The sequence below is a fragment of the Notolepis coatsorum genome (assembly GCF_963971535.1).
Source record: "Notolepis coatsorum genome assembly, chromosome: 5".
Lineage (NCBI taxonomy): Eukaryota > Metazoa > Chordata > Actinopteri > Aulopiformes > Paralepididae > Notolepis > Notolepis coatsorum.
Genome location: NC_140169.1, coordinates 3,300,244 through 3,327,609, shown reverse-complemented (window position 1 = coordinate 3,327,609; position 27,366 = coordinate 3,300,244). Strand labels below are relative to the sequence as shown.

The 27,366-nt window shown below is 39.7% G+C and overlaps 1 protein-coding gene across 1 annotated transcript in view; it reads right to left on the bottom strand.

Moving 5' to 3' along the window:
• Window positions 1-27,366, bottom strand: part of LOC311229251 (uncharacterized protein) — a gene marked incomplete at its 3' end in the record, with an annotated part of 82,115 nt that overhangs the window by 39,333 nt on the left and 15,416 nt on the right. Inside the window, exon 2 of the mRNA XM_084315318.1 lies at window positions 13,068-13,200. Within this exon, the coding sequence (XP_084171444.1) occupies window positions 13,068-13,200 (133 nt within the window). The remainder of the gene's footprint in view (window positions 1-13,067; window positions 13,201-27,366) is intronic.

Here is a 27,366-nt window from a genome sequence, read left to right as displayed (position 1 = left end):
CATCGTGTATATTAATATTTGAATAGTCATATTTGGCACTATATCGTCGAGTTGGACGTAGTCTATTAAGCTAATAATAGTCTATTCATATGTAGTGCTTCGTGCGGTGAGAATACTACCGTAGCCAGCACCCCATCGTTTCGGGCAGAGACCTGGCTGCTTATCCAGGATGGTCGACCCCATGTGAGACTGCATCCGAGGAGCCCCAGAGCCGACGAGCGAGTGGACCTGTATACCGGATTATTCTACCGACGACAGCCCGCCTTCCCAGGCACGGATTATGCTTTGTGTACAGTGATTATTCCATGGATAAAGACCCCCGACACTGCCGTGTGTTGGAACCCCCCCCCCCTGGAGAGGACGCAAGGTGAGGAGACGCTCTGCAAGACGAGGTCGCTTCACGTCTCTCCCCCGTGGACCGGAGAGAGCCGGCCCACAGAGAGTCCAGCTGCTTTCATCTGTGGTCCAAGGATCGCTGGCGCATTGAACTGCACTACTGTGGGTTCACCCAGGATACCCTTAGCCGGACGAGGCAGCCAGACTCTACCCCCCCCCCCCCCCTCCTACTCCTGTTGTCTTACAAGCAACCGGATTACCCCCCTTAGTGTATCCAGTCTTATAATCATTAAAGTATCATTGCTGTTGCTGTTATTCCTTAACTATTCCAGGTCGTATATTTACCACCTGCGCCATCAGAGATTGGACATTCTCTATTGATATACCGACGAATACTCTTTGCCATAAAAGTGCATACTATTTCAATTCATAAATGTAATTAAGTGATTAAGTGCTTGCTCTACACACCATTGCTGTGTAGGAATAAATACATACTTCGACTTCGTACATTTGTGTTGGATCCGTTTCATCTACGTGAGAGTGTTTATCATAATATATTTATGCCGAGTACTGGGTGGCCGAATATTAAGTACAAAGGTAGTGGTAGTAAGTATCATATCTAGTAATACAGTCAGGGAATTGTACCCCTCAGTTACACACAACATAAGATAAAAAAAAATTTAAATTTTTAAAATTAATATATATATATATATGTTTCCCTCGAAGCTTCGAATTAAAATCAAAATTCGATTGCCAAAAAAAACTTCAAAGTTCAGCCCTGGGAGACTTGTGACTGGGAGACTCGTGTGACTTGTGACTTGGAGACTTGTGTGACTGGGAGACTTGTGACTTGGAGACTTGTGTGACTGGGAGACTTGTGTGACTGGTGTGACTGGGAGACTTGTGTGACTGGGAGACTCGTGTGACTCGTGTGACTGGGAGACTCGTGTGACTCGTGTGACTGGGAGACGTGGTAAATACACAGGTCACAACATGTTTACAGGAACGTTTGAGAGTTGTATTTTGATTGTATTTGGAGTACATTTCCTCACTGTAGTGAACTAGGCTAGATGTCTGCCCCACTTCCAGTGATGAAGCTAAGCTAGGCTAACGGTCCAGGCGTTCCCTAAGCCCAATGCATGCAGAGAGACGAAAAAGGTATGTATCTTCTTGTCTAACTCCAGGGAAGATGTTAAATAAGCTAATTTCCCAAAATGTTGGAGTTTTCCTTTAATTGTTATGGGTGCTCTTGTATATGGAAGCATTATATGCAGGTATATTCAGTAGGGATGCACCGAAAATTCGTCCACCGAAAATTATCGGTCGAAAATGGTTAAAAAGGCTCTTTCGGCCGAAAGGGTTTTAGCACCGAAAATATATCACAGAATATCAAAGAACAGGGATACGCAACGTTCGTAACCGAAAGTGTTGTTGTGATGATGTAATCAAAACGTGCAACGTGTAACGTGAGCAGCTTGGCAGCTCTTCCTGCGTTCTGCAGCCTGTGATAACTAACTCCAGGCGTTCCCTAAGCCCAATGCATGCAGAGAGACGAAAAATGTATGTATCTTCTTGTCTAACTCCAGGGAAGATGTTAAATAAGCTAATTTCCCAAAATGTTGGAGTTTTCCTTTAATTGTTATGGGTGCTCTTGTATATGGAAGCATTATATGCAGGTATATTCAGTAGGGATGCACCGAAAATTCGTCCACCGAAAATTCTCGTCGAAAATGGTTATAAAGGCTCTTTCGGCCGAAAGGGTTTTAGCACCGAAAATATATCACTGAATGTCAAAGAACAGGGATACGCAACGTTCGTAACTGAAAGTGTTGTTGTGATGACGTAATCAAAACGTGCAACGTGTAACGTGAGCAGCTTGGCAGCTCTTCCTGCGTTCTGCAGCCTGTGATAACTAACTCCTCTTGGGAGTCGTGCTGTTTCTATGTAAACTCCGCGACCGTGAGCAACGCATCCAATAAATGCGTCTTTAACATGCTTTATATCCTCGCCATTACTATATGCCCGTCGCGGTTAAAACATTTTGAACTAACGTTAGCGTTAAGCTAGCTAACGCTTCCATTCCTCTTTGACCCATCTCTCGTAAGCTACGTCATCCCCCGCTAAGAGTCATGGGAGATGTAGTAAATATAACAGTCCTGTGTGTGTCTTTATGCAGATCGTTATGCAGTTTTAAAGCACCTTGGCTTTGTTCTGAATGCACTTTGTTGTAGTTATCCTACAGAGAAAAGAAAATGCACTCGACTTTAATGCACATTTTGTTGTATGCAAAGAGAAAATGTTTAAATTGTACAATCTTTCAGCAGTCAATCTGGAATTAATGTATGCATTCAAAAGTGCTGAATAAATGTTTTATGGGCCCATAATAGTGAGTATTAATATTATTCAAGTTGAAGTTTTGCCATAATCATGTATTTTGCCATAATCAGGTAGCTGAAAAAAAAGAAATACATTATATATATATTTATATTAATCATTTTCGGCCTTTCGGCATTCGGTTTTCGGCCAACTGTTTCCTATTTTCGGTATCATTTTCGGCCAAGAATTTCCCATTCAGTGCATCCCTAATATTCAGACAGATATGGATATATATTAGGGGTGGACGGTATAAACGGTATAAATTTGCCCTACGGGACTTCCGGTTTAGCGTAATATGTAGCAGACGCATTTGGCAACTGCTCCGCTCCCACCAACGGTAATTTCGTTTAAAAACATTATTTGGACAATATCAAAAGAGATTAGACCACATCGTATGTATTGATAAGACCTTCTACTGGCTATATCAAAAGACAACATGACTAAGAATAGAGGAAATAAGGGAAAGAAACAAGATACGGTAACTCCAGGGCCGCAGAAAGATACTCGCTCAAGAAGACACGTACCAGCCGACGCGGGTAAACTGCCGTCAGAGACAAGCTCCGACGTGGAGAACGAAGAGGAAAATACACCGGGACCATCGACTACGGTCCCCGACAGAGAGTTAATAGATGCCAACATAACAGAAGAGACAGAATCAAGCTCCGTGAAAGAGAGAGCAGCCAATCTGGATAAGAGAATACAAATAGCAAAAAATTCCACCGTCACCGTCACTGCATCTATGTCGCCAATTGAAACAAGCAGTACTACCACTCCACCCGATTTCAACACACTGACTAACCTGATGATAGAACAGTCTAATCTGATGAAAGAACAGATTACACACATCAAGGCGCTCGAAGCAAACGTCGATGCTAAATTCGATCGCATCGATGAGAAATTAGAAGAAGTCAAGAAAGCGATCGATGCACAGTCAAAGCGAATCACGTCAGTGGAGAATACGGTGACAGATATTACACAGGCAGTCAAAGCGAATGAAGGTGGCATGACAGAGATGGAAAAAGAGATAGAAAGTGTGAAAGAAGAATACCGGGGGGAAATACAAGTGGTTAAAAACGAAGCGACAGAGAGGCTACTAGAATCCCAACGCTACCACAGGCGGAATAACATCCGCATTGTAGGGCTTGATGAAGCAGTAAATTGCGAAGATGCCAACTTTCCAACAGTGCTATCAACGATTTTGGGTAACAACGATCCAAACACAGTGCCAGAAGTGGACCATGTTTACAGAATCGGTTCTCGGGGGCAAAGAAACATCGGGCCAAGAGTCATCATTGTTACTCTGCGGAAGACTACAACAAGGGATGACATCATCAAATTTGCTCGCATCCAACGTGGGAATCTGAATTATGGTGATAAATCAATATTTATCTACGAAGATTTGAGCAAAGAAGCCATCATTCGACGTCTACCATACAAGGAGGTGATGCAAAAGCTGTTCAAATCTGGTCACAAGCCAAGGCTATCATACCCGGCGCTGTTATCATTCGTGGGCAGTGACGGCCACAGGTCTGGTGTATACACACCTAAAGAAGCTGAGGATTTTCTGAATCGAAATGGAGCAAATACCCCAAGGCAGGACGACAATGCCGAAAACAGATAAGCCTCTTTCTCAATGTATACCAGTGTTAGAATGACTTTATTGTGTTCATCAAGGTAGCAGACGATATGCAAGCCGTCTATAACAATGTGTACTGTGTATAATACGATTCGTAATACATTATAATTTCAGACTCTGGTCTCTGGGGAGACAAATACATATCATTGCAAAAAGATCTATCTGGAATATTCTGGGTTTATCGCTCAAATGCCCTGGGTCTCTTAGATCATTCTGGAACATAAAAATAGTCTATTGCACTAGTATACTCTACAACCTTCTAGAATATAAGGCACCATGACAACGAAGGCCTACAACTCTAACAATAAACATCCGGTGTGTATACACATAGCAGATAATCAATTGAATGAAGTTCAATCAGTCCTTAATAATACTTTAAAAATTAACCACACCTAAACGTATGAACACTACAAGGTTATTCTAACAATTTAAGTAATCACTCCATTGATGAAGTGACTGGCACATTGAAGCTCTAAAAGGCTCTGCTTTTCTATTTTATCTAATCTGTTAATTCGGTTCTAGTGGCTTCTCCACGTTGATAATTATTCTATCTCTCATTCCTTATCTATATCTTTCCTTTAATTTTTATTTTATTTTATTTTTTCTTCTCATTACTCTATTTTTTATATATATTTTAACTTACATTGTTCTTTTCCACTGTTCTTCACATTAAGGTGTCAATATTGCTCTACAATCTTTTCCTTTTTTCCTTTTTTCCTACACGTTAGTAGAGGGTTCAAATGAATATGTCGATGAGTTTATTCTCTTTTTTTATTTTTTATTTTTTGTCATTTATCACAATACTTCATTACAGTAAGGGAAGGTGCAAGACCAAAAGCGACATTCTATTGCAATAGAATGGAAATGTTAGATCCTATGGCAATTAGCATAGGAAGATTAAGATTACAATGCTCAGTTTGGGCAATCCGGTGGACTATGGGGGAAAGTCAATCGCGGAGGATGTGTTTTTGGAACACAGGCCTGTACGACTTTCTGGGTGAGGGGAAAATAGGGGATTTTTATTTGTATATATATATGTTTTTAAGCTCAGCTCTCAACGGGACCTCATTAATTGGATGTACATCTATTGTAGCTTCGCACTCCAGAAGCATTACCAAAAACTACACAAAAACATGCATAGATTATGGCTAGTTTGAATATAATGGTATGGAACACCGGTGGGATAAACAAACAACACAAACGCAAAAGCGTGCTCACGCTGATGAAAAAAGAACATGTGGATGTGGCTCTATTAAGCGAAACGCACATTTTAGAGGAAGACATAAATACGTTAGCGGATAACATATACCATAATATTAGTCACTCTTCTTTTGTTACGAGAACTAGAGGGGTAGCCATAGTCGTCAGACGCAAATTAAATATCGAATTGAAAGGGGTATGGTCGGATGCTGAGGGGCGCATAACTATAGCTAGGATTATACACAATAACAGAAAAATTGCGTTGGCAGCGGTATATGCCCCAAATTTGTACGAAGTGGGTTTCTTCACTTCACTAACCGGAGAAATGTTAAACCATCCCGAGTACTCATATATAATAGGTGCGGATTTTAATGCCATTTGGAACCCAAGGATGGACAAAACTTACCTTGCCTTTTCCAGCGAACAAAAAAATTCATCTAAAGCATTAAAAGATTGGTCAAAATCAACAGGGGTAATTGATTTATGGCGTTCACTTAATCCCATGACCCGTAAGTACTCCTGTCGTTCGGCGAGACACAACACACTATCCAGAATTGATTACGTCTTTGCATCCCCGAGAATATTTGATAAATATGAAGTGGAAATGACACCCAATGCGCTATCAGATCACTGCTACTTAATCCTGAAAGCAACATTTGGTACACTATCTTCCCGGGCCCCAAGATGGCGTTTTAATTCTATGCTGCTTAACAACAAGGAATTCATTACACAAATTAAAGAAGCTCTCACAGTATTCCTACGGGATAATGCAAACGCGGTGCAAGATCCCAGAATATTATGGATGTCGGTAAAGAGTATGATCAAGGATTTCACGGATAGATTTTCCTCCATATTGCGCAAAAATCAATGCACAAAACTGTCTGAAATGGAAACGCTTTACTCAACGCTTTTTAATTCTTTAAAATACAACAACTCTACTAGACTAGAAAACCAAGTTAACATTCTAAAGACAGAGATCAAAGCAATATACAGACAAAAATCGGAATTGCAAATACGCAGCACAAGACAACAGCAGTACTTCCAAGGATCTAAACCTAGTCACCTATTAGCCATGCGATTAAGAATTAATGCAAAATTTGCAGATATAACTGCCATTAGGAAACAACAAGCTCTAGTAACAGAACCCAAAATAATAAACGATACATTCAAAGAATTCTACTCCGATTTGTATAATTCAGAAACGACCTTTGATCAAGACAAATTAGACACATATGTTAATCAAATTACTCTCCCTAAACTTTCGGAGGACGACGCTAAACAGTTAGAAGCACCGATCACATTAGAAGAACTCAAGAAGGCCATATCCGGAATGAAAAACGGTAAGGCTCCGGGAATTGACGGTATCCCATCAGAAATGTACATTTCTTGCTGGGACATATTTGGACCCTTATTACTAAATATGATCTTATACTCCGTCAAAGAGGGAAGCTTCCATAAACACCAAAATATCGCACTCATTTCAGTTCACAAAAAAGACAAAGACCCCACTGAGTGCGGTAGTTACCGACCTTTAAGCCTCCTCGGAACCGATGTCAAACTGTACTCTAAGATATTAGCCATCAGATTGCAAAAGCATATGACGTCTTTAGTTCATCCGGACCAAACAGGCTTCATAAAAGGTCGCCTGATCAATGATAACATAAGGCGAATACTGCACGTACTAGACGCAGACAAAGAGGACACCACACCTAAGGCGATGCTATCCCTGGATGCTATGAAAGCATTTGACAGGTTGGAATGGTCGTTTCTATGGGCAGTATTAGAAAGGATGGGGTTAGGAAAAGGATTCATTGATATGATTAAAGTACTATACAAGGACCCATCGGCCAGGATTACAACAGGCACATTCATCTCCGATATCTTTCCGGTATCACGCTCAGCCAGACAGGGTTGCCCTCTTAGTCCCGGACTATTCGATCTATCATTAGAACCTTTAGCACAATTTATAAGACAATCCCAACACATAGAACCAATAGTAATCAAGGGCACACAACATAAAATGTGTTTATATGCGGACGACGTAATATTGTTCATGCAAAACCCCAACAACACATTGCCGCATATACTCAAGTTGATAGAGAACTTTGGTGATTTATCGGGATTTAAAATAAATTGGCCTAAGTCGGCTTTTCTTCCTCTTAACATCAGTGCAAAAAAAGACACAACCCTCCCAGGTGCGATACCCATGGTCAAACATTTTAGATGCTTGGGTGTGGAAATATTTCCCACCATAAGACAAACGGTGAAGCACAATTACACAAAAATACAGAACAAAATCAAAGACGACCTGGACAGGTGGGCAAAACTTAAAAACTCAGTACAGGCAAGGGTATCAATAGTTAAGATGGATGTATTACCAAGAATCAATTTCTTCAGCTCAATGCTTCCGTTACCTCCTCCAGAGGGCTACTGGAAAAGATTACAAACCTCCACATACAAATTTATTTGGAATAACAAACCACCTCGCATAAAAAGATCCACCGCACAGAGAAATAAAGCAGACGGTGGCATGGCAGTTCCAGATTTTTTACAATATTTTAAGGCTTTCACATTAAGACCATTGAAGATATGGTTTGACCCCCAGGCTTTGGTATCTTGGAGAGAATTAGAAGAAAACATAGTAGCCCCACAGAGACTGAAAGACATAGCACACACTAAACTTTCAATCAAGCATTGTGAGCGAGAATTTGGCCCAATAATTACCCATGCAATCAGAACATGGCAGGAAACACAAAAGAAATATCCTAACCCTCAAGAATGGCATAATCACACTCCAATATTCAATAACAATGCACTCTTAATGGGAAAACGCCCTATAAGATTCCCTATATGGGAAGAGCAAGGCATACACTCATTAGGGGATATTTTTAATAACCAGGGCCTCTGTAGTTATGTCGAAATATGCACAAAGTTTAACCTCACCGAGTCCACATGGCTTTTTTACATACAGTTACGACTTTGTCTGAGGTCTCACGGTGTTCCATTACTCATACCAATTGAACACCACAGATACCACAAATTTTTCTATGAAAGAGAAACATTGGGAGGTTTTGTATCAGGTTTTTATTATCAATTACTAACGTCCTCGTATGAAACCCTTCAACTAGACACTGTCTGGAGGAGGGATATACCAGACCTGGAAAATGACTTTGATTGGCAAGGAGCCTGGGCAAATGTCCGACTTACATCAAGGAACCCGGATCATCAACAAATCAATCTGAACTATATTCACAGGACATACTTGACTCCTATAAGGCTGTGCAAAATGGGGCTTAAACAAGACTCCAAATGCTCCCAATGTACAAATGGGGACGAAGGAACATTTATGCACATGTATTGGGACTGCCCACCAGTTAAGGCATTCTGGAAAGATGTGTCCCAACAATTATCAATACTCGTATCTTGGAATATACCTGTACACCCCTCGGTATTACTATTGAATGATGTTTTTGAGTTTGCAGTGAATCCACAACTAAAGAGATTGGTTTTATCGGGTATCACAGTAGCTAAAAAAAACTGATCGCATCACGTTGGTTTCAACCGGAAAAAATGTGCCGAAAAGTGTGGTTTCTTACATATCTCGATGTGATATATCAAGAAATATCTACAGCAAGAATTCTGGGTCTCAATGAATCCAAAATGTCAATGTGGTTAGAAGTGGTGGAGAGAATAAAAGCTAGCTTATAATGGTAGTGTCTGGTTAGGAGTGAGGGATAATGGAGGTACTATCCAAGAGGGGGTCCGGGAGGGGGGGGGTTCGAGCTGGAGCATATATGTGTAGGGTTTTAGAAAATAGGTATTAGGGGTATATTATATGCTAACATTTATATAATTGTAATTTCGCTGGATATACACTGTATACGGTTAAAATGTTATTATAGACTATTTTTGTTTTATCTTGTTTCTGTACTTGCATGTATTTTAACCACCTTTACTGAAAGTTTCATTATGCATTGTGTGTTGAGTACTGACTTTTAATATTTTTTGTTTTGCAATAATAAAAAAAATATAAAAAAAAAAAAAATTGCCCTACGGTATGGCTTTTGACTATACCTTCATACCTTGTGACCGGTAGACTAGAGCAGCTAGTCACAGCAGTAGCAATGACGTTAACGTTACTTGTCGATTCACTCGACATTTGCAGTGGTCGTTGCACGTTGCATGTTTAATTGTACTGAGTTTTTCTCCACTTGTTCACGGACCTTGCCATATAGTTTTGGCATTTCAATTTGGCTAAGGAGGCTGGCTTTAGCACAGCAACGGGCTAACGTTAGCCGCTAAGCTAACTCACGTTAGCGTTCTAACGTGACTCTGCGGCACCAGTTCCATTAGTGAGGAAAGGGGGGGTTATATTGATGAGGTCTCTCTCTCTCTGAGTTGTATTGTGTTTGAGGGAAGGAAACCTCCTGTCCTGCTGTAGTTTTTATTTTCACTTTGTGCCGCTTGATTTGATTGTATTTCATGAAAAAAAGTGTTTTTCAGAGATGGAAGTAACTTGAGAAAAGGTTTTGCACAATAAATGTTCTTAAAATACCTCTGTACTATATGAAATATGTCCTAGTAATACAAGAGTACAGTAATAGCTGCCATACCAGTGTTTTACCCCTTCAGAAGCATTTATATAGACATTTTAAGATAAATGAATATACCGTGATATATACCGTTACAGTCTATGCTTCAAATTATACCGTGATATACATTTTAGACCATACCGTCCAGCCCTAATATATATATATATATATATGCAGTAAATATAAATATATAAATGGATATATCCAGCACTATTGTACATGCCATCATACAGATTTATATGGGTAGACTATTTCACGTCTGGTCAATGTTAGCATGGTGTTATTCACCTTCAAAGATGGAAAGAAAATAACAAATAATAAATTATATTCTCCTTTGGTTCATTACAATTTACTCAAGCATAGTAACAGACAAAATATTTCTGACACTGGGAATACATTCCCTGAGGTGACGTCCATAGAAGTCCCTCCCTAGATACCAATAACAGGATTGCATTAGCAGAATGGTCAGAGAGAGACTAGAAACAGACGTTTAATGTGTGTGGAGGGTGAACAGCAGTTGCCATGACAGCGCGTCACATGGCAGCAAGAAGAGGGGCGGGGCCTGTCGTTGCTATGGCGAAGATAATATAATGTGAGTTTTCTTCTGGGTACAGTTATAATGATAAATTAACCACACCGAAGAGCGCACGCGTTGATCAGAGACTTTCATCCCTCTCTCACCCTCGCCGGTGGGGGAGGGGAGATGACACATCATCATTAGCTTCAGCTAACGGGAAATGGTGGTGGGCTCCGACAAGGCCCAGAACCATCGGACTAACAGCAGACGAGACGATAGAATAATGAATTTAGTGTTCCATCAAAGACTTTTCAAGGACAATACGAAATGGGTAACATCTGAGGCTTTTGTTTATGTAATAAACAACGTGTTCCGAGAAAAGTAACATGTCTGACGGTGTGAATTATTATGATTACGGATTGCATTAAAGGGGAATGACCACGATGTACAGCCAGTATGAGAAGACGTCGGAGAAATAAAAACACAACGCAGAAATGACCCGAGCCAGCCAACAGATAAAGAGGTGATAAGTGGCTGATTGTGGTTTGCCAGAATCCAACATTGGGTATGTACTTTTAGGCGAATTTAGAGAGTCTGGCTTAAGAGTAGGGCTGCAACGATTAGTCAACATAATCGACGACGTAGATCATAAAAAATCGCAGACGGGGAATTTTAGCGTCGATGAGTCATATAAAAAATCAGCGACGCAAATGTTCATTTGTAACTGCAATGCACTACAGGAAGTGCTGGGGGCAGTATCGTTTCCATTGTCTGACTGAATTCTGTAGCAACGGCCCGGGTAAGAAGAAGAAAGAATGCACCGTCCCGGAGCCATGGTGACTTCGGAACATGGGTACGTTTAAGATAGTTAGCCATAGTATTGTATTTTTTACGTTAGCTTACATGTTGGGAAAACAGAATGTCTCATGGATATAGATAATGCTTGCTACGCGAACTCTATTGCTGAGGCTTATAGAGGCTGCGGTATGTTGTATGTATGTCAAATTCAAAGATGCCTGCCTTACCTATAAAATCCTACATGGCTTGGCTCCTCCCCCCCTCTGTACTTTCATAAAACAGAAAGCATCTGCTGACAGATATACCAGGTCTGTAGTCAGAGGGGACTGTGTAGTCCCAAACAGGAGGTCTGCTTTTAGTCAGACAGCCTTTTCCGTGAGAGCAGCCCACACCTGGAACAGTCTGCCAACACGGCTCAGGGAGTATCAAAGTTACATTTCATTTAAAACTAACTTAAAATCATGGTTGAGAGATGGTCAAGTGTGCGACCATTTTAACTGAGGGGTTGTATTGTAATGTATTTATTTGTATGTATTTTAGTGTATTGTAACCTATACTGATTCCTACTGTGTTTTAATTATTGTACTATGTTTTAATTATTGTTGTGCTCATGTCACCTGCCCCAGAGACTACAGTTGAAAATTAGCCAACTTGGCTAAACTGGCATATTTACAGTCAAATGTTCCTTAATATGCACCGTCTCTGTATTTTAGACCAATAAATACAAATACAAATTAAACACAAGTTTACAGCTTTGCTGCATGCCATTTCAGTTATACCGAGGCTGCGGTATGTTGTAAGTAACGTAACGTTAGCTAAATAACAGCGCCAAGCTTACAGTGTTGCTGCTTTTATATAAACATATACTCAATGTGGCAGTGTGTGTCACAATCTTACATAGCTAGTCAGTCTGCAAAAACACGACACTGTGCTAACGTGAGCCGTCTGTAGCCTAGCCAGCCAAGTTCCAACTAGCTTTCCCATGGTTTATCGTTAATGGTAGGGATGCTCGATATTGGCTTTTTTACCGATACCGATATACCGATATTGTCCAACTCTTAATTTCCGATACCGATATCAACCGATACCGATATATGCAGGGTGTCCGTCCCCCCAAAAAACAGAATAATTTCAGGTAATTAACATTACATATCTCTTGTTGTGGAATTAACACAACATTATGCATACTTTTGACAATAAATAAAATCAGAATTTGTTCTTACTTGCTTGTCTGGGTAAATAAAGGTTATAGTAATGTAAAAAAAAACACATTTTAATGCCGATATCGGCCGATAATATCGGTAGGCCAATAATATCGGACATCCCTAGTTAATGGCATTATGCAGTACACCATCTAAAATAAAGTTTCACACATACACACACTCCTCACACACAGCAAACAAAATACCTAGAAGTCCGTCTGATCTTATCACTATGAATTGAAAATGGGGGACCCTGATGTAAACAAGACAAACGTCTTTCTCTGGTCTGCATCCCCTTAACAATTGTGTATTGAGCCGTACGTAATCGTTAGTTGCAGCCCTACTTAAGAGGTTAAAGTCAACACTTATAAAGTCATAATGTTTACAGATTAAAGTCAACATTTCCATACTTGTTTCCATGCAGTCCAAACAGCCCTTCTCCTGGTCCAGCTGTGACGGTTTCATGCAGTCCACCAAACAGACAGACAGTTCTCTCCAACCAAGGTGTGAGAGGCTATGATGGGTAGTCATATTCAGACCAATCTGGAGGGAAAGTAAGGAAAGAAATATCAGTACATTTTACATTCATCCTAACAAACAAAGGTCTAACTTTTCAGTTGAAATTCATCAGGAACACAGAGAGCCAAGCAATAACCACCAGTCCTTAACACTTTGAGTGCCAGCAGGGGGCGCTAGAATTTGCGCTTGAGTGCCAGCACTCTATTCTCTATTCAACGCATAAACTATATCTTAAATTATGGCTGTCTATTATATGTGTCTAATACGCCCGTCGCTTATCAATGACTTGTTTGCAGTCAACATTGTCGAAACGGATTGTTTTGTTAATCTGTACATTTCCGTTTTATACCATTTTGAAAAACGCTTGTTTTTGGAAATGTTAAAAAAAAAGATTCTGAGATAATAGCTCTTTAGTGGAATACGCAAACCACGTCGTCATTTTTCGGCCTATTTATGAATCGTTTTCAAATAAACGCTAGATTATCGATAGTATATGTGTACTTATGCACGCTAGAGAATCAGGCTGAAAAATGGATTATCCATTTCCTGATCAACACACACATAATGGGACACGTTGAGATATGTGACCCCGACCAGTGCTTTAGCCCACATGTCTATATTTTCATTTTCCAGATTCTTCCAGATTGTGAAAGTACAGAATGTAAGCTTTCAAATGATGTCATACTTTGAAATCTGAGAATGTTATTATTGTGATGTGCTAATTTTAAATCTTGTAGCAGTCTTTTTTCCCCAGAGACTTAAGCAGAGAAAACAGCTCTTAAAGATTTGACACCTTTCGCCAGGATTCTGCTGGGCGTAAACAATACCTCCCAGCCACACCTCTCCCCTGAATAGTATTAACATAATTAAGTGCTGTGACAGCCATGCTGTCATGACAGATCAGATACAAAATCAAACATTTTGTATTGTAGTATTAATATAACTACTAGTCTGAATAATGTATATTTCAGTTATTGAATTGAATTGAAAACCTTTATTTATTAAATTAAATTATATTGACCTATTTGTTTACACAGCTTGTGTTGTGTCCAATCTTTCGCAGCATTATTCATTAGACACAGGCTACATAGTGTATTCCAATATCTGTTTTATTGATTAATGATATATTTGAAAGAATGCAGGTTATAGCTGTATAAAACAAATGTCTGTCCCATTGTACCAATCAATGGGATATATTGCATGTTGGCTATAATGATTTTATAAAAAAAGAGAGATTAAATGCATGGCCATATATTTATACATTCATGTGACATCACAGCATATTATTTGTATAGCCCAGTGTTTCCTGAAAACAGATATGTACGGTGTTCAGGTTATACATCTATCATTACACAATTACAACCAAAATAGGAAGAAATTATGTTGACCGCAGGGAATTTTAATGCATAGTTGGTAGAACTGGCCAGCGGAGTGATAGACACGAGCCTTTTTTACACAGAAATGCAATAAATAATAATGCATTAAAGAAGACCCCTCATTCTGCCGGCTTTGCTTATTTACACTGAACCCAGCAAAGGCGGAACAATGCCACCACTGTGTGTAGATTGAGACAGAACGCCATGTTCCTGAGTCGTATAGGTGGATAGAAGCTTCTTGGGTCCTGAGTCGTATAGGTGGATAGAAGCATCTTGGGTTGTGGTTCTGAAACAGGTCCCAAGGAGGGAAGCATGAGGTGATAAACATGGAATATCTTCTAGTGTGGCATTACCTCTGCCCCCATTAAATGTTATGTCATGTAGCCTACATTTCCATCTGCCAAAAATGCCTTTATTCCGCAGTATGCGATGCAGTGTTGTGGTTTGTTCTGGAGACTGGTGTATGAGTCCAGGGCAGCCCGGTGATGTACCGTGAGCTTTATACAAAACTCGCTAAGATAAAGATTGCATCTTCTCACATTGCTTATTATATTAATTGGACCTAAAACCGGTAGCCTATTATTATTATTGTTATCAGTCTTTGTTACCACCTTTCATGTGACAACTGGACGAAAATCAGCAGACAATATCAAATCAATTCAAGAGGTTTATTCGTCACATACATACCAGGGCATACAGTGAAATGCGGGTGGTCATGCCTGCATCGATTGTGCAATAATACTAATAATAAAATACATAAACAGGTAATAAGAAGGCATAAGATGTGCATGATAAAAATAGACATGCTAATACAATATACAGTTTCAACTCTGTCATGCTATACTACAATAATCTAAACTATACAAGAACCACATCGGTTCTTTCCTTTAAAGTGACCTTTCCATTTAGTTTAAAGTGAATTTTTTTTAATTCATTGCATACATACCAGGGCATACAGTGAAATGCGGTTGGCCATGCCCGCTACGATTGTGCAATAAAACAATAGTAATAATAATAAAAATATAATGTACATGTACCGGTACACAACAATACAATTCTTCTATGTCCCTATGCTATACTAGTACTACTATACTATCAAGTCAAGTCAAGAATGCAATAATAAGAATCCAATAGGATGAGAATGCGACATTGTGCAATAATACAAGTAATAAGAGTAAGACATATCAGGTATATGTACATGAGTTTTACAAAAGCTTTTACTATACAAGAATCACTCCTGTTCTTGTTGAATTTTTTTAAAGTGACTTTACATTGTGAGCGTGTGCAGCATGAGTGTGTGTGTGTGTGTTCATGTTAAAGTGACTGCTAGTACAGTGTGTGTGTGTGTGTGTGTGTGTGTGCTCTACATCCATGTGTCTTCTCCATGGTATCGAACATCGTACAGTCTTCTTGTTCTGAGGTGCTCTAGACGTTGGGAGTGGGCATGTAATGTCTTTTGCGGCATCAGAACAGTATTGTCTTATCTCCTTATAAAGATATTCCTGTCGGTCGTTGTCTAGTCCAGGTGGGGGGAGGACTGGAAAACCAGAGATGGTTGGGTAGCGTTTTGAGTCTTTCAACAGCTGAAACGTGAATGGCTCTGTATCGTCACGGTGTAATTTCGCTGTCACCATGCCAGGACTGTTGGCATCGAAGCTGAAGTGCTGGTATTTCTTTATTTGTGGGAATCTTTTGAAGAAGCCTCCCAGATGTCGTTGCCAGTCGTAGCTTGGCACAAACACTGTGCCATCTTCGAGACCCACAAGTTGGGGGATATTGACTCCTTTCACTGCAGAGCTTTTCCTGACGATGTCTGCAATGCCTGCCAGGGTGTCGACCGCAGTCTTCCTGTAGACCTGCTTGATCAAACCGAAGCACCAGTCGGGGCCAAACTTAGTGTGGCCTGCAATCAGGAAGTGGAGGCCAAGCTGCAGGTGGAGTTTGTGAATCGTGCGCCAGGCAAAATACCACAAGACATAGTTGTTTTTATTTTGCCCGGAGCAATTGTCGCAGTGCAGGTCCACTGATTTTTCTCCAACTCCATAGTTGGTGAAGAAATGATCCACATAGCTGATAACGCCGTTGCTGCCTTTACCAGTTGACATCCCTTCATCAATCAGGTAATTCACCTGCTTCGTCAGCCCTTCACAGTGGACACCGAACAGGCCACATTTGCGCGGTGTTTGAAAAAAGATGGGACCCACTTGAAAAGGGTGAGATGGGAAATGTACCTGACAGAGAAAGAAGAAAAAGAAAAAAGGACATTGAAATAAGGGAACAGGGGAGGAAATTAGGCCACTTTACTAGCCAAATGCAAGTATTTTTTATGTTTGGCGAGTGATTCATGAAAAAATAATTGAATTGGAGTTGTATTTGGTGACGTTCCCTACAGGGTCCTACAGTCACCAAATACAACTCCAAAACGTTCCTGTAAGCATGTTGTGACCTGTGTATTCACCACGTGGAGAAATAAAAAATAATTGAATTGGCGTTTTGGAGTTGTATTTGGTGACGTTCCCTACAGGGTCCTACAGTCACCAAATACAACTCCAAAACGTTCCTGTAAGCATGTTGTGACCTGTGTATTCACCACGTGGAGAAATAAAAAATAATTGAATTGGAGTTTTGGAGTTGTATTTGGTGACGTTCCCTACAGGGTCCTACAGTCACCAAATACAACTCCAAAACGTTCCTGTAAGCATGTTGTGACCTGTGTATTCACCACGTGGAGAAATAAAAAATAATTGAATTGGAGTTTTGGAGTTGTATTTGGTGATGTTCCCTACAGGGTCCTACAGTCACCAAATACAACTCCAAATACAACTCAAACGTTCCTGTAAGTGTTCCTTTAACAACAAAAAGCAACATTATATTGGATATTCACCTGCTGTGCGTAATCAAAGCTGTAGTGCATCGTGATATCTTGGCTTGCAGGTGCGGAAGGGCCTAGAGACAGATCCATGGAAATTTCACAACCCTTTTTACGTCAAAAAGAGACAAAAAACGCTTGTGATTTCTCGGTTGTTTCTTCCTCTCACGCGGTGTGAGGCCATCTGTCTTGTAGTGTTTGAAAAGGCTTTTGAGAAGAGCATCGCTGATCCTAAACAAAAATGTTAACAATAGGGAAGAGAATTAATGAATGAAACACACATTGTACACACTGTCTATCTGTATGTCATGTATGTCATATATTATGTTATGATGAATTGAAAATGGGGGACCCTGATGTAAACAAGATGAAAGTCTTTCTCTGGTCTGCATCCCCTTAACAATTGTATGTATTGAGCTGTACTGTACCCATTCTGCAATCTGTTAATAAACGTTTCAATCAATCACTCTTGTTTACATTCAGGTGTAGTTTTTAAGAATTCAAATCCTAGCGATGTGCATTACAAAATGGCCGCACAAAAACTACACTACCCATCATAATATCCAAAATGGCCATCGCAGGGGTAGCATAGGATTCGACGACTATCTCTACACTTTAAACCTATTTAAACCTATTGCTAAACATACATATACGTCCAATACAATACATCTACGTCCAATACAATATACAAGCATAAAGACACTTACCCATAAATGAAACAGAACGTTGGACGACAGACAACAACGTTGTGAAATCTATACGTTGTTCTTGAAGCCACACGTACAGCGTTGACTCTCTTTGTACTTTGCGTCATCTCTGAAACATTTTGGCATGTTCCAATAATGGACAACAGACACACAACAGTCCCTTTCTCTTGGTGTCAACAACGCGGTGTCCAATCTGTTTTGGTAGATTATCTCAACAGACAGTTTTTATAACGAGACAGGGCAGATCGTTCGGAATTTTCCTTTCGGCGTGTCTGGCACTTGCAGTCGAAAGCGTGTATCTTTCGGAGTTCCTCTTCTATTTCACCCTCCACCGTTAAACCAGACATCTTTTCAACTGATCGCATGGTCGATTCAGCTGAAAAGCCCAATGCTACAGTTTCAACGCAAATGTCTCCGTCTTCTTCTGTTTCACCATCGTCGGTAGGTTCGATTGGATCTGGCACAATGACGCCTGGCCCCTCGGTGTCCTCAACGTCGGATGAAAGAGCTGGTCGGTCACCACCGTCGTTGCTGTCAGTCATGTAATCAGTTATGTGGTCATTCATTAACGCAGATGAGTCGATAATCATTCCATCTCTCCCTCTATTAAGAGCAGCTGATAATCTCTGTGCGGCCATGTTATCTGAGCAGCAAAAAAGTGTTCTGACTGGGCTACAGGTTCTGTGTATAAACACACTAGTGTAGTGTGGGCGGCACTGGGCGTACCTCACATTAACAGCAGCCTTTCACATGCAAAAATGGGACAGCCCGATGAGACAGCCCCCACGGCTTCGTGAGAGAGGATCAGAGTCTGTCTCAAGGAGCCATTTTTAAACACAATTTAAACACAATTAGTTATTATATATGTTCGCTGTTATACTACATATGTTGTTCAACCCTCGAACTGTAAGTATATAAAAAAAAAAATAAACGGAATGAAAAAAATTAAAATAATACTTTCACCTCTTGTCAGGAACCTGGGGCGCCGAGTTGTAGGCGCGCACGCTGGGCGGGGTCACATATAGGGATGGGAATCGAAAGGTTCCTAATTGGTCGATGCCTGGAACCGTGTGGCTCCCGTGACTTTCGATTCCCTTATCGCTGCCAGGTTATTCCTACAGTTGCGCAATAACGTTAGCGTTACCATGTAGCCATGGCAGACTCTATTTGATTCCTTAAGGGCTCGAAATTGCCTGGGTTTTGGTAATATGCTCCCGAAATGCTCCCACTGTTTGGCTACTTCTATGTGCAGTGAAAACTACTTGAATGCTTTAGAACCTAGTCATTGATTTAGTTCAGGGTGAGCTAAAATTAGCCGCGGAGCTAACGCTAGCTAACGTGAGCTAACGCTATTTAATCAAGCTCACAAAGAGAGATAAACAGCTGACAGCGGATAGTACAGGTACAAATACAATAAAACAGCAGGTGGGGGCTGTTGTGTAAACCTTGTACTCTTTAGTTCACATATAATAGACGGAGTGTTTGTTTACTAGTCTGTACACTGTAAGCCAGTAAGTACCGTGGTGGTGCAACATACAAATGTGTCCGTGTAGCAACACAAGCCAATACCTTATAGGACAGGGGCCCGGGGAGGGAGCTCTGTGTGTGTGTGTGTGTGTGTGTGTGTGTGTGTGTGTGTGTGTGTGTGTGTGTGTGTGTGTGTGTGTGTGTGTGTGTGTGTGTGTGTGTGTGTGTGTGTGTGTGTGTGTGTGTGTGTGTGTGTGTGTGTGTGTGTGTGTGTGTGTGTGTGTGTGTGTGTGTGTGTGTGTGTGTGTGTGTGTGTGTGTGAGACAGAAGTCAGAGGAATAACGACCTGTTATTCAATAGATTAAATTAGTTTAAGAATAAAAAAAAAATACATTTTAAGAGAATCTCAAATACATTATTTTATTTAAGTGTAGGCTATAGTTAATGTTTTATTTTTTACAGTTTTTGTATTTTTCTGACATGGGGGCTCAACAATAAATGACATTCAGAAATCGACTAAAGACGCACTTCTTCAACCATTATCTGAATAAAAAAAGAAATATCGAACCCTAACTAACCGTACTGTCATGCACTTGTCCTAATAAACGAACCTACACTGTAGCACTCAACACTTTGATGAACATTGTTGCTCAGCTGATAGAGTTGTGCCCTTCATGATGGCTTGTCGTACAGAACTTGTAAGTCGCTTTGGATAAAAGCGTCAGCTAAATGACTAAATGTAAATGTAGTTCTGTTGCATTTCCAATTTATTTATGTTAATTATAAATTGATCAGGTATCGATAAGGGAATCGATAAAGAATCAAATCGATAAGCAGAATCGATAATGGAATCGTATCGATAAAATCCTATCAATTCCCATCCCTAGTCACATATGTGAAAAAAAGTCTGATTACCCCAAGACTGGTAAAATTGATTCCTTACCTCAGATCAGATGTTCTCCAAAAAGAGTATTCCAATTCCTGATCGCCATTCCAAATATCAATTGCGTTTATTGATCCAACGCTGGGTACTGGAAACACATAATCCACGCTGTTCTGAGGGTGGGCAATGAAGGGATCGTCTGATCTTACATACCTGATAAGTAAAATGTGGATTCCGGATTCTTTTTTTCCCATCCATTTCATTCAGTCCAATCCAATGGGTGCAATACCATCCGGAGAGACGATAGGGGGGCGGTATTTTCCCTGGTCGAGCTCAGAGAGAGTCCCAATGGTAACGTGAGGCTAGAGTGATGAAAAATGTATGAAAATCGTTAATAAAAAAGATAACGATTAATTACGAGATTTCTCGTCGTTGGCACTCAACGTGTTAACCAGCTATACAGGCAGCGCTCTTTTCCTAGGCTAACAAATTGGAAAGGAAGGAACATCCTGACAGGAAGGAGATGTTCATAAGAACTGAAAAACACATGGGTGTATACTGTATATATAGACAGATACACTGCTATAGTTCTGATCTATGAATATAAGCCTATGATATTGAATTTCATTTTATGGCCAAAACGATGGTTATTGATGAAGGCAGGTGTTGTTTTTGGCCAATCAGATGTTTGTCTTCCAAGTGGTGTTTACAGCGTTGCATTGGACAAACTAAGTCCTTGTCAGAAAGTACACTACATTAAATGAGAATACAACTAAATGCAATATCATGGACATCTACAGAAGATTGAAAAAGAACTGTTGGTAAACTGCAAATAATACAACTTTACCATGGACTCCTAAGGGCTTGTGTCCATAGCGGACGTTTTATGAGTTGTCAGCTCCTTCCTGTCATTAATTTCTATGCTACAGGCGCAACAGGCGCGCTCCTCTTCCCAGCGCCGCGGCTCGTGTTTATGAGCTCTCGGCGGCAGCGGTTTTGGGCGGAGCGCTCCCAGCGCATAAAGTTGAAAGTAGTTAAACTTTTGGAAAGGAGCGCGCTCATCAAGGTAATCAACATCGAGGAAGGGGCGGAGCCACGGCAGTCGCGAGACCCATGAAAACGCTCCGAGCTTTAAAAAAAAAAATAAAAATTCAAAGCGCTCCACCTTGAAAAAAACTAAGCCCTAAGCCAAGCTAAACTAGGATAATGTATGTCAGATAAACAGATGAGAAACACTGCTAAGTATAGGGCTGGGCGATAAAACGATAACGATAATTATCACGATATATTTTAACACATTAATTGCCAATAACGAGTATACTCGTTGTTGGCCGCCATGCGTTGAGTGCCAACAACGAGTAAACTCGTTTTTATGATCGTTATTTTTTTTATTCGCTATTGGCATTAATAATTCATCCAGGAAGCCTCCGGGAGCCAGCTGGACCCTGTCTGATATTGCAACGCCTCAATACCGCTGCCTGGTGGATTTCGGGCGAGTTACACTCCACTCTAAACCGGAAGTGGCACTCGGTGCATCGGGGAAAAAGCTCCGCCAGAGATATCTTGTAACGTTATTGCGTCATACAAAGGGAAAATGGATCTAGCACATAGGTGTCAAACTCATGGCCCGCGGGCCAAATGTGGCCCGCCACGTCCACCTCTCGCCGTTATGAGTTCTCGTCATTGTCTGTGATCAGGCCGAGGATGGTGGTATCGTGTGCATATTTAAAGATTTTTACTGAGCTGTCCAGGGAGATGAGTTGGTTGGTGTAGATGGAGAAGAGCCAGGGGGAAAGGACGCAGCCCTGTGGGGCACCAGTGCCGAGTGTCAGGGAGTGGGATGTGAGGTTGTTCACCTTGACTTTTTGGGTTCTCTTGTTGAGGAAGTCAAGGATCCAGTAGTTCAGGGGTGGCCAACCAGTCAGAGACTAAGAGCCACAAAAAAATTACTGTGGTACCACAAAGAGCCACACCAGCATTTCTCAACCTTTTTTTTCAGTCACGGCACCCTTCATGTGTTTATAGGTCTCACCCTCTGGCCTCTGAAGTTGCTAATGTCTTTTTTATTTGGGCCTCACAGGGTTAAAAGTACCCTGTGAGACCCACGGTTGCAAAATTACAAAATCACTTTTAGCCATTTAAAAAAATAATGTTTATTTAAAAAAATTTAAAGGGGAACTATTAACTATTATACTACTATTTACTATTTCTTTCACTATTTGGGCACTTTTACACAATTCCTGTGAGTCTATGGAACACCTAGGTTTTTTTTCCAAAAAAATGCATTGTTTTGTATTTCTAATCAAGTACTAAAAACCGCATTTTTCTACCTCAAGATCTTAAGCCGTTTTGAGGCTGGGCTCCAACCACTGTGTGGCCTGGTGCCAACTGCCACATTATTATGCAGCTGAGAAATCTCTGACATCACAGATATGCACATTTTCAGATGATTCAGTTCAGTGAGGGTGAATATTGTGAGAGGAGAATTGGAAGAATTCGCCAATATGAGAATTAGAGACATATATCCTATAAATATAAGTCCACATAGCTAAGAAACAATGGTAAACACTGAAAAAAGCCATTTATAAGATAGTTCCCCTTTAAGCACATGTATAGTCAATTGGTCCTGTTGTTCAGCCTCACAATGCTATTTGATAGTAAATGTGTTTATATGTCCCACCCTCTGGCCTCTGAAGTTGCTAATTTCTTTTTAATTTGGGCCTCACAGGGTTAACCTCTTAAGCCCGAGATATACAGTAAAAGTGTATATTTTCAGCATTATGTTTGTTTACCAATTATTTTAACTGTTATTAGTGAAATATAAGATTATAGAAATCTCAGGGCATTGAGTCGGAAACCGGCGCATATTGACAGGAGGAAGTGGCACAGCCAAAAGTGAGTGTAGTCTTTTGAAGGAAGAGACTCAGGGCTTTCAAATTTCGAAAAACTACCCTACCCAGCTCACACCAGCCCCTGTCAATCATCTGACTTCTGGATTTACTTTTTAATTTCTCTTATTTTTTGGGATTATCTCCCACAAACCTGAACGTTATTGCCATAAAACAGAACGCAGTTAGTTTCTCTACCTTTCTGTGAACGTCTTGCAAAAAACGGTGTTGCAATATGATGAAAAATGGTGGAGAAATTTACATTATAAAAAAGATGGCAGAATTCAGTACTGTATCTACAAAACCTTCTGTTTAATCATCTTCCCTTTATTCATTTGCTTAGATTTTTCAGGTCTGGTCAATTTTAGCATGGTGTTATTTACAGTCAAAGATATTTTTTTTTAAATAGAATTGATATTCTCCTTTGGTTCATTACAATTTACTCAAGCCTAGTAACAGACACACTATTTCTGACACTGATCCATATGTCCCTAGATTCAGATACCAAGAACATGCAAATGGACCATTTAAAAAAAAATTGTAAATGTTTATTCTACGTCCTTATGGAATGAGTGACATAAAAAAAAAAGTAAAAAAAAAAAAAAAAAGGTAAAAAAAAAAAAAAAAAAATATTTTTTTTTATTTTTTTTTATGGATGGAAGAGCCGCACATTGACGGGCAAAGAGCCGCATGCGGCTCGCGAGCCGCGGGTTGGCCACCCCTGCAGTAGTTCATGGCCGGGTTGATGTTCATGTCCTGAAGTTTGGAGAATAGTTTGTTGGGGGAGATGGTGTTGAAGGCTGAACTAAAATCAATAAACAGGATGCGTGCGTATGTGTTGGGGGTTTCTAGGTGTGGGAGTGTGTGGTGGAGTACTAGACTAATGGTGTCCTCTACTGACCTGTTGGCACGGTAGGCGAATTGGTATGGATCTAGTTGAGGTGATATGACGCCATTTATATTGATGGCCTTCTCATTTGTTTATTTATTTATTTTAAATAACAGTGACACTTTTCCCTTTGATAAGAAATCCAGCCATATTCCTTTCATTGTATTTCAAATACTGCACTTAATTTCAAGCAGAAAAAAATCTTTCCATTAAGAACTGACAATCAGGGAATTTAAACATTGTTGACATTGTTTTTTTGTGTTTATATTAGGGCTGTCAGTTTATCGCGTTAATTAGATTAATTAATTACACAGCAAATGATCGCGTTATGAAAATTAACTCAAAATTAATTACTTTTATTATTATTTTTACATCTCATTCATTCCATAAGAATGTAGAATAAACATTTACAGACTTGTTTTTAAATGGACCATTTGCATGTTCTTGGTATCTGATTCTAGGGACATCTATGGATCTCAGGGAATGTAATATATAATAATAATATAATAATAATAATAATAATAATAATAATAATAATAATAATAATAATAATAATAATAATAATAATAATAATAATAATAATAATAATAATAATAATAATAATAATAAAATATTTTTTATCTTTGACTGAATAACACCATGCTAAAATTGACCAGACAGACCTGAAAAATCTAAGCAAATGAATAAATGGAATATGATTAAACAGAAGGTTTTGTAGATAACAGTACTGAATTCTGCCATCCGGACACATATGAATGAAATGAAATATGATTATAGAATATAGAATATCAGGCCTAAAATGGTTATGCGATTAAAATGAGATTAATTAATTATAAATCCTGTAATTAATTAGATTAATTTTTTTAATCGCCTGACAGCACAAGTTTATATTAAAGAAAGGAAAGTCTAGTGCTGGCTGAGCATATTGTTTGTTTGCACTAAGTTAATACTTTGACAAATGTAGCCTATATTTTTCAGTCAGTTCAGTATTTGTGTGCCAAACATTATTTAAAGCTGTAAACCTTTTTTTTATATATATATATATATATATATTAGGGGTGGACGGTATGGTCTAAAATTTATATCACGGTATAATTTGAAGCATAGACGGTAACGGTATATATCACGGTATCATACGTTTTTGATAAATAAAAAAAAAATATTTTATATATATATATTTTTTTTTTTATAAAATATATATATTATATAATTAGACTTGTACTTGTATTATCTGCGAGACATCGCCACCACGCAACAAGCTCCACTGTCTGTGTGTACTCTAGTAGCCTCCAGCTACGGCCAGGATTCTCCGGAGCTGCACCTGGACCTATACTCGAGTAGCCTCGAGCAGAGCTACGGCCAGGATTCTCCGGCGCTGCACCTGGACCCTATTGTATTGGTATAACGTTAGCAAGCCCTCAGCTCGAATACGCATCGAATCAGTGTTATAAGACATTGATATCAGGAGCTATCTGTAGCTACTGCATATATAACGTTAATACAACGCCTCAGTGAATTATTTAGTTCAATGGGACATTTCGTTTTGAACGGTGAACTAACTTGCGTTAACGTGAGCTAACAGGTAGCATACACATCTCTAGTACTAGACTTTGTGGAGCGTTTGTTGATGTCAGGAGCTATCGGTAGCTGGCCGACTAGATACCGTTCGGTTAGACAATGCCCCATCATGTATTAAACTAAAAGTGAATAGTTGACTGGGTCATTTTGTAACGGTAGCTAAGCTAACGTTAGCTCAGGGAGACGCCGCCGTCCTCCCGACAGCTCCCGTGTCCCGTCCCACTAGACTACTAGACCCGTGTTTACATGCGTGCGGTAGGGGCTGGCACGCCCACTGCGCGAAGCCTCCTAAATAACTTTTTCCAGTTCGCACATATCTATTATCTATGACTAATTCTATCTATTTTTAGGGGCAAATGCGAGTGAAATAGTCGCGCTGTGGTTACATGACGTCATTGCTATTTTAGAGCTGCACTACCGGTTAGGGGTGGGACGATACATCGATCCAGATCGATACATCGATGTAATTATCAACGATCGAATCGGATCGATGCGATGTAATAAGATCGATTCATATCGATACTCTTATTTTGAAAATCCTGTGGCGAGTCTCATAACTGATTGTGTTAAATGGGCATATGATATCATCTCATATCGATCCCAGGCACCTGAATCTAATCGTATCGTATTGTATCGTGAGAGACTTTGTGATATCGGCAAATATCGTATCGTTGTCCAAAGAATCTATATCGTATCATATCATGATGAAACTGGTGATTCCCACCCCTACTACCGGTTACACGGTATAGTCAAAATCCATACCGTAGAGCAAATTCATACCGTTTATACCGTATACCGTTTATACCGTCCACCCCTAATATATATATATAAGAGGTGGGCATAGATAAATTTTTTTAATCTAGATTAATCTATCTGCAATCCTGGATTTAATCTAGATTAATCTAGATTAAAATGGCTCAAAAAAACCTGCCGAAGGCATTCAAAATATGTGTGTTCTACCCAAATAATGACCAGAAGTAAGTCCTTACTTTTTCTTTCCTCCTTATGTTTCTCAGGCCAGGTGGCCCATTACACCATGAGCCCATCTCCCGTTTCCAAAATGCATTACAGACTGTTTGAAAAAGCTGTTTTGCTATGATAATTGGTAATGAAATATCAAAATAATGTTTAATAAGATGTACTTGTGTTTAATAAGTTGTTTTATTCAGAAGTTAACACAAATAAATAATATTACCAGTACAGTACAGTATCTAGCACACTCTCAGGAGCAAAACAGAAAGAATCATTTCAAACTTGAACTATGTGACATGGCTTGAATCAACTGCTCCAGTGGAGTTGCTCAGTGGCCAATGGTGTCAACTGTGGTTGTACTGGGCAGCTCCCAGGTGTGAATGGAACTGTGTGAATGTGAAGCAGGGCGTTCCTGAAAAAGAGCATCTGTGCTCAGCGAACCTACCCTGGGTAAATAAGGTAAAAAAAAAAAAATGTAAAAAAATGTAAAAAAAAAAATGTAAAAAAAGAAAAAAAAAAGAAAAAAAAAAGATTAATGCGTTAATTATATTATCGCGCGAT